Source organism: Poecilia formosa, unplaced genomic scaffold (assembly GCF_000485575.1).
Source record: "Poecilia formosa unplaced genomic scaffold, Poecilia_formosa-5.1.2 Scaffold21, whole genome shotgun sequence".
Taxonomy (NCBI): Eukaryota; Metazoa; Chordata; class Actinopteri; order Cyprinodontiformes; family Poeciliidae; genus Poecilia; species Poecilia formosa.
Genome location: NW_006799960.1, coordinates 2,348,124 through 2,356,507, shown reverse-complemented (window position 1 = coordinate 2,356,507; position 8,384 = coordinate 2,348,124). Strand labels below are relative to the sequence as shown.

The 8,384-nt window shown below is 39.0% G+C and overlaps 1 protein-coding gene across 2 annotated transcripts in view; it reads left to right on the top strand.

The window, feature by feature from the left end:
- The window catches only part of triqk (triple QxxK/R motif containing), a 24,405-nt gene extending 19,163 nt beyond the window's left edge, over positions 1-5,242 (top strand). Inside the window, exons 4-5 of one of the 2 annotated variants that reach the window (XR_001661577.1) lie at positions 3,123-4,429; positions 4,460-5,242. Coding sequence is in view for 1 of the 2 variants with exons in the window: in XM_007547690.2 (XP_007547752.1) it covers positions 3,123-3,230 (108 nt within the window). In the remaining variant the exon portion in view is untranslated. Of the gene's footprint in view, positions 1-3,122 lie in introns of both variants that reach the window. The other variant, XM_007547690.2, reaches the window with a different exon arrangement.
- The last annotated feature ends 3,142 nt before the right edge of the window (positions 5,243-8,384 follow it).

The window sequence follows — 8,384 nt, the reverse complement described above, 5'->3', positions numbered from 1 at the left end:
TTTAGCCCACTGAAAATAGACCTGCTAAATTTTATTGCAGCTTTCAAGTAGATCTGCCTTTGACTCTGAATATTTAACATTTTATTATCATTACCTTCGTATAGCTCCATTTAAATAACAAACGTGTATTAACCAGATAATTAACCAGGCTATCTGATCAGGTAGCTATCCATCAGTCAGGTGTTTAACAGACTTTCTGGTGAAGCAAACTTAAAAAAAACATGCTAAGCTTTGCCCAAGTGGCTCTCCTTTAATACCGTCACTTTTTAGGGGCTAAAAATAATTGCAGACGGCTCAAAAGTTGTCAGCCAGGTGACAGGCAGTACACAGCAACGAGTTGGGGAGGGGAAACGGGGCAGATTTAATCTATGTTTCACGTATCCATCAAAAACTCTGGTCACTGCTGGACGTTCTGTCTCATCTCACTTGGATCAGATGGAAGATGCTAAGAAACGGTGATATTTGAAAACCTTGGCGTGCTTCATACCATTAACCCGCCCATGCCTACAAACAGACCAATTGCATCAAAAATAATATTAAAAAAAAACAGATAAAAACTAAATCTAAAAAAAAAAACACAAAATGCGGAGGTTTTAATCATGTTATAACTTTGACTTTCCCAGGGTCACATTCGTTTTCTGAAAACTAAATGTTTCTTTTTTGAATAACCTTTAATCAGGCTGCACTCTGCACTCTTTCACAGCCCTCCAAGCTCTCTGGCGCTGATTAGAAAGTTTGCGGCTAATGAGTTCTCTTGATAAAGAATTACTGGCATTGTTCAATACTCTGAGTGCCCCTAATGAAACTCCAGCTGATGAAGATTGTAATCGTCTGAGCTGCACATAATGAACAAGCGCTCCAAATTCCCATTTTCAACTTGAATACCACTTTGTTGGAAAGCCTCAATTTGTTTGACAATTAACCAATAGAAAATCTTTAGAAAAAAAATTAGGCCATTTCTGTCGGGGGGGAAAAAAGTTTTACTGTGAAGATCAGAGGTGGAGTTCAGCGCCCTGGACGCTGAATTTCATGACTTGTGAAATTAGATTTTTATTTGAGTATTAATTTAAAACGTGTGCAGCGACTGCATCGCTCGTTTTGCAAAACTTAATTTTACAAGTACGTTCAGATGTTTTCTATATGGATCCACCACTGTTTTCTTCATCCGCTATTACTGGTGACCAGCAGGTGGAATACTGGAAAATAACCTTTTCCACCTGACAATTTAATGCATCAAAAATCTATAAGTCTATAAATGGCTCAGTTAAAGAAATGCATAAAAATCGAGAGGTTTGGGATTTATGCTTTGCTGCATTCACTTACTTCTTTTATAATACTTAATGGGGGGAAAAAAAACAACCTCTGAATCGACCAGGTATGGCAAAAACATGTGCATCTCTAATTCTTCCATCTCTCTGTAGAGGTTTTAATTGTAAGACGTATTGAGCCCTAGATTAGACTGCGTAACAGTTTAAAGAACAGCTGTGCAACTCTTATGATACTCCTGTTCTAGGGGAACATTAATGTTTTGACATCTTCAGCGGTTCTTCCTCAGAAGAAGAAAAACTAGAATTTGCCTTCTGAAGCTGTTCTGTGTTGAGTTGTGGGTGGATCACTGGCAGAGGAGCTGCAACAACGGAGTAAAAACACAACAGCGTGTTTTGAAAGCAAGCATCTGGGCTCAATTCAGATTTTTTATGAACTTTCCAGAAAGTGCAGCTTGAATTAAAAAAAAGCACGTGGCGTGTAAAATCTGTCTTGGTGAAAGTTAAGTGATTTGCTAATGCAGTTAATTTAAGGAACTATATAATATGCGTTTCCTGACCCACTTTGGGTCATGAGGTTTGACGTTTCTTCGAAACATGCAGATAGAATTTAATAATTGTAATGGTGACTGAGATGTCATTATTTGCTGCAGTTTTTTTTTGTTTTTTTTACAGTGTGCTTTGTAGAGTTTTTTTCCCCCTTTTTTAACTAATTTTCCATTCCCCTACTGTCTGTAGTGATGAGATAAACTTGGGGCGTGATCTGGCTTCGTTTGTCACAACTTCACCTCGTTTAAATGTCTTAATTGTTGCTCTGTCTGTGGAATTATTGCCTGATGTGGGCAAGTTTAGATCAGTGCATTTGTCCTCGTTGCTCAAGAAGATCAACAAACATTGATCTAACTAAATGGTATGTTCTCCTGTCTTCCCCATCTTGAAGACTAAAAAATTGGCCTCGTGTCACATTTGCACATGCTTCAGCTTTAGTTGTTTTTTTTGTTGTTGTTGTTTTTAAAAGAAGAAATTGTTAAAACAGCTCTCCTACAACTTTTTAATTATTATGTAAAGGAAACGTTCATTAAAATCTTTCAGTAAAAGTCCATTATCATTGTACACATTTCTCTCATGAAATGAGCTTTGCAATTCCTCGTCTGTCACGAAGGGTGTTTGCATTTTTCCGTGAATTCCGAGTCTCCATCACCTACTCGCTTCCATTTCGCCGCGAAGATTTCCTGCCACGAATCGGCAGGGTGTTTTTGTGTCATTAAATGCGCAGATGGAGCCATCAGAAACAGAACTCCCACTGTGGAGGCTTGTTTTTACTTAAAAGAAAGCAAAGCCATCTCCATGCAAACACACAGGTATACACAAGAAAACACATCTGCTTTCGTTTTGGCTTTCCGTCAGCCCAATAGCTTCTGTTTTTCCTCTGCGGCGGAAAGAATAAAGAAGTGATTATTATGGAGGAATCCCTTTAGAGCCGTGCCAAAAGGCGGTTAGATTCTGCACCAGTGTGTGTTCCTGTAAGTAAATTATGTAATCTAAACACCATGAGTCCTTTGTACCGTTTGTCTGATTTTGCAAATAAAGATAGTTGGGTGGACCTCTCGTGTTCTTCCGGACAGCATTCTCCAAAGTGGTGGTGTTCTTCTGAATCCATGCTGTTTCTCCTCAAAAGACATCAGAGAACCAAGGGACAAATCAATTTAGTGAAATGCCACTTTCATTTTTATTTATTTATTTTTTTTATTGCTTTTTATTTTGCAGGCTTTTGTGCTGTGAAATTAGATGGAAAGCAAAATGTGAGTAGAAATTGCATAAATAAGTAATATGTAAACCTTTTCTTGTTCTCTTTAGGATGCCTTCCTGGTTGTTGCAGCGATTTTGTTCTTTGTGTTCTGCGTTTACGCCTTCTTCTACCTGAACCTGAGCACAGAGATCAACCTGGATCTGGACATGGATTAACGAGTTGTGGACAGCAAACCAAAGCCTTTGGTTCTTTCCTTTTATGGCCGAAGACAAATATGTGAAGTAGACGATGCCTTTTGCAAATTTGTTAGTTACCGCTCATTCAGACCCAGGTATAATTCCCCTCAGTTTTGGCTGTTTGAATATGGCAAGCAGTCATATTCTACACTTTATATGCAGTAAGGAGACTGTGACTCTCTGGGGGGTAAACACATCAAACGTTTGCAGTTTCTCGGGTTTGGTTCATTTTTACAATCGTATTTACTGTTTAGCCTTGAACAGTTTGTTTTCATCCTCTTAATTCAAAAGTATTTTTGAATTTGAAGGAAATTTCAATACTTATACTCTGGAATACAAATGTATTGATTAGTTTTTTTCTGAGCCAATACCGTTTTTTGTTTTTTTTTGTTTTTTTTCTTTTTCTGTGTGTGGTTTGGGTTTTTTTTATTCTGACCAATCTGTTTTTCGAAGAACTAAAACTCAAACCTTTGCTTTGTTTCAACAACTGAATGTAAACTTTTTACAAAGTAGATTTGTACAAGGAATGTACATTTTAAAAAAAAAAGTATTTTAATTGTCATGCATTCAATGAATAAATTGCGAAAGAAATTCAAATTGTCAGTATCTGAACAAGCGACGAGCTTAACGAGAGGACTTCCAGTCGCTACGCCGATTGATTGGTGCGTCACTTCTGCAATAATTCCCCCTGCTAAATCTTTATACAGCAAAGACAATGAGCTTCTTTTTACACCTCTGAGCCGTGCCAGTCATACCCTGTGCAGTCACGTCCCTTTGTTTTCCACCGCTAATAGAAAAATGTAAATCTGCCGCTGCTGCAGCTACAGACAAAACCCCCTTCCTCACATTCCAGTGCACAAAGCTTTCCTCGTGGATATCTCGAGATCACAAAGTGTGAGATTAGAATCCGCAAAGCCCTCGTCCTGATTGAACATGTGCGCAGAATACAGAACGCCACGGTGCACCTGCTGCACGCAGACAGACGCGTTCAGAACTGCTGCAAATGCAATCCTGTTCTTTTATTTAAACTGGAATTAAAGTGCTTAAAGAGTGGAGCAGAGAACCCAGAATTGTTTTTTTCCCCCCGTTTTATTTGTATTAAGACATATGAAGGTTGTTCAGAACTTATTTTTTCCACCACTTCTCTCTTTGTGCAGCTTGGCTCCAACATGTAAGGAGTGACCTTCTAACCGCTGTTTAAGCCGAAGTTCTCCTATTCTGTTTTGTTATCATAAAGTAAGAAGTCGAGGGTTTCTGATGATAGTTTTTCCTGGAAAAGTTTTTTTTTCTTCTCTTTTTTTTACTTTTTCTGTGAATCTTTTCGCTTGCTTCTTTATTATATTTTTTTGCAAAATACCACAAAAGGCAATACCAAATACATAAGCAGCCTCTCATTCCTAACCTTTTTTTTCTTCTTCTTCTTACCAATTGAATGAAGGTCTTAAAGTCTGAGTCTGATTGTGTTCTGCTGCTGAAATGCCTTGTGAAATGTGAGACAGATTTTCCAGCTCTCAGCTTATGTTTTCTCCCACAACCTTGCGACCTCTTGTAAAAAAAAAAAAAGACTACATGTCAACGAAACCATTATGATTAGAACACACTCGTACCCTCAACCGGGGGGAGGGGGCTTTTATCACGCTTTGGTACATCGGGACCCTCCTCCTCCTGCTCTGCGACTCGCTCACATGTGTAACAATGGAGAGCCGGGCCTAATAGACCTTCAAACATTGACACCTGTTATCTAAAAGCTCACCATTACAGCTACAAGAGCCCTGACTTCAGAATAATGGAAAGACTCTCTGTGCTTCTTTTTCTTTGTATTGGTTCCGATGATATGTTTAATATTTGTGTAATGGTTTCTACTATTGTTAAGCCTGTTAGAAGAGTGCATGAACATTACTGTTTTTTTTTAAAGGGTTGTGAATACTTTGGATTTTCTCAAATTTTCTATTCTACTGCGGAATGTAAATTGATCTGCTGTTAAATAAATAAAAAAATTACTGCCTGATAATCACAGTTTCATGAAATCATTGACTTTGTGTGAACTAAACCTCGGTTTTTCATCTCCTGAAATGTAAACTTTTCTGTCATGAATCTTTCCAGCTTAAGCCTTGCAGTGCAGAGAGCATCAGCATACCGATCAGACTGGTGTCTGTGGTAAAAGTATTACTTTAATTGCAGTAATTAAAGCAAAGTTGCATTTAAACTCAATGATAGTTCATCAAGCAGTCTGAACTTTAGATGATGTACTTTATTTCCTATAGTATTTTATTATTCATTTGTTGTCCTTGCATGTCGGTGTCATTATGATGAGCCTTTAAAGTTAATCCAAAAATAAAGAAAGAGGTGAACTGAGATAATATTTATGTTTTTCCATGTTTAACTTCCATCAATCTGTGGGGAAATTATGCAGCAACAATTTTAGTTATTCAAAAAACAAGAATAGGACGCACAAGTTTGAATTTATTATTGATTTTTCTCTAATCCACTAAGGTCGACTATTATAATATTATTAGTTTAAAGGTTGCATACCAATATGCTCTTCCAAACACACATCAGAACTGATTTTGGAGTTAAACTGGGCTAGCATGAAGCTTCTGGTATACATGGCCCTGATCATAAGCCCATTGAACAGTCATGGTTGCTTTTCTTTATGTTATGTTTATGTTAGGTTTTGACTGCTAGTTCTTGTTTTCTGTAGTGGCAGTTATTGCCACCAGAACAATTGTATTGACGTTAAATTAGAAAATGTGTGTCAAAAATAATTTATGTGTAAAATGTCTTCAGATGGTTTTCTTACAAAAAAAAATTGCTTCCCTCCTGATTGCAGTAGGTTTTTTTAATGTAAAAAAAAAATAACATCAATAAATTTTTACAGCAGATTTTGAGTAATCTTTTAGAATAAAAATAATGATAATGAGAACCGGTGCTGCTGTGATTCACTTACCAAAGTCAGAGGTTACAAAAGCCAGATGCATATTGAAACAAATATAAATGAAACGATTTTTACTGTTACACCAATTTTAGCTTTTAAAAAAAAAAAAAAAAATGCTTGACGCTAAAGGTTCCAGCATCATCCCACTGAGGAACTGATTTGAATACATTTCTAAATTCCCAAGCCTAATAACATTCATGATTATGCCATTTGTACGTTACTATTTGATTAAAACCGCAGTTACTTGATGTCTTTTGAAGATTACTGTTTGCACGTCAGTAAGTTCTGTTGGAGTCCCCTGGGATAAGCTGCAGCCTCTTAAAGGACATGCTGCTTAGTGCGGCACATTAATTCACAAGGATAGACATGGGAAAGACATCATTTGATGTCATGACATTTCTCTACCATCCATGACTTCTCCCTGTCTTGCATTTGCATGGGGTATTAATCAGTAGCTCTGTGTGAGTATTTAGCCTTTATATGTCAGCAGCATTTTGCCGGAGCTGAAGCCTTACCCACCGTCCTGTGACAAATGAGCCAGAAGCCCAGCACCCAAACTTTGCTTATTAGTCATGTAAGGTACGTCACCAAGAGTAATTACGCTTCGCCTGAAACCCGCGTTTACACCAGCTTGCACACGAGAACAGCGCGTCGCGCTCCGCACTGCGCCAGATTTAAAACAATGTGAGGCATTCTAATATGTGCTTATCTTGACACGAATCATAATTATAAATGATGAGTATGCCAGGGTTTGGTTTGGTGATTATTTGCCTTTGCCTTAAACAAATGTGTTTGGTCGCAGTCTCTCTGGTGGATGTAAATGCGGATTGACCTCAATTTATTTTCACTTCAGCTTTTAAATGGTGTGTTCCTCTGGTTTGGTTCCATTTTTGTAAGGCAACACATCAATCCTGAAAAGCCTCTCTCTCTAGCGTCCACCTGCATGCATGTGTGTGCGTGTGTGTGTGTGTGTGGTATTTTCAGCTCTCAGAACCGTGGCTGTGGCCATGCTCCAGTGAAGCAGTCAGTCTCTCTGACAGACTAGTGGGAAGTGAGGAGGGTCAGTTCCTCCAGAAGCTCATTTAGTTCCTATCTCTATCAAACACACACGCACACGCATGCATGTGTACGCAGTTTCTCTGGGCTTCTCTGACAAAGCGGCTCTCTCTCTCTCTCTCTCTCTCTCACACACACACACGCATGCATGTGTACGCAGTTTCTCTGGGCTTCTCTGACAAAGTGGCTCTCTCTCTCTCACACACACACACACACACACACACATGCAGACATACAATGTTGCGGTCCCATTAGGGAGATATGGTGAAGACAGGGCTGATGATGCGTGTCACACAGCACTACTGCTGGGCTCACACTAATGTCTTCTCCCTCTTTCTTCCCCACCGTCTTTCATTATTTTCTGCTTGCCAGTGCTTCGCTCAGACTCCAGCTTCATGTTCCTGTTTCTGCACTGGAATAACAAACGCAATATGTATTTGACAATTGTTTGTGCATGCCAAATGAGGAATTTCATGACCAACAGAAATAAGGTTTCACGTCAAGATGTGGATATTAGTTCCAATATTCAATACCGTTGTCACTGTATTGTCTCACCCATCCATCCATTGCCTCTCTCCAGCTCATTGTTGGAGATCTCTTGGTGTTCCCAGTGCAGAAAGGATCCATCTCGCCTCCGGCGCGACGAGGATTTTGGGATGTGCCAGAAAAACTTTTGAGAAGCATCCTGATCACATGCGCAAACCAACTCACCGAACTCTTTTTTTTGATGAAAAAAAAAACAACAAAAAACTAGGATGCTCTTTTTCTTTTTCAGCTTCTGGTCGTAGCTTCTCTTAGCTGCCCTGATCTCCTTGGTCAGTTTGTTTTTTTTTGCCCGCTTCCTGCTGTGTCAGCCTCTTCCTTGTTCTTTTGCTGTTTCCTCGAATGTGACGTGAAACAAGGTTTATTGTTGCTATAAGGTGTGAAAGATCTTTGTCTGCACATGCGTCCTTAAAAAGCAAACTGATTTAGGAAGTATCACTAATATCATTCAGATGAATGGGTGAACCTTCAAGAAAACCCTACAGGCGCCTCTGGTCCAGGCCGATACACTAGTGTCAGGTAATCGAAGGTAATCTGAATGCCTAAGCTGCTGGACTTCATCTAGCGCTGGTTGTTTTGGATTGGGTCATCAGATGGTC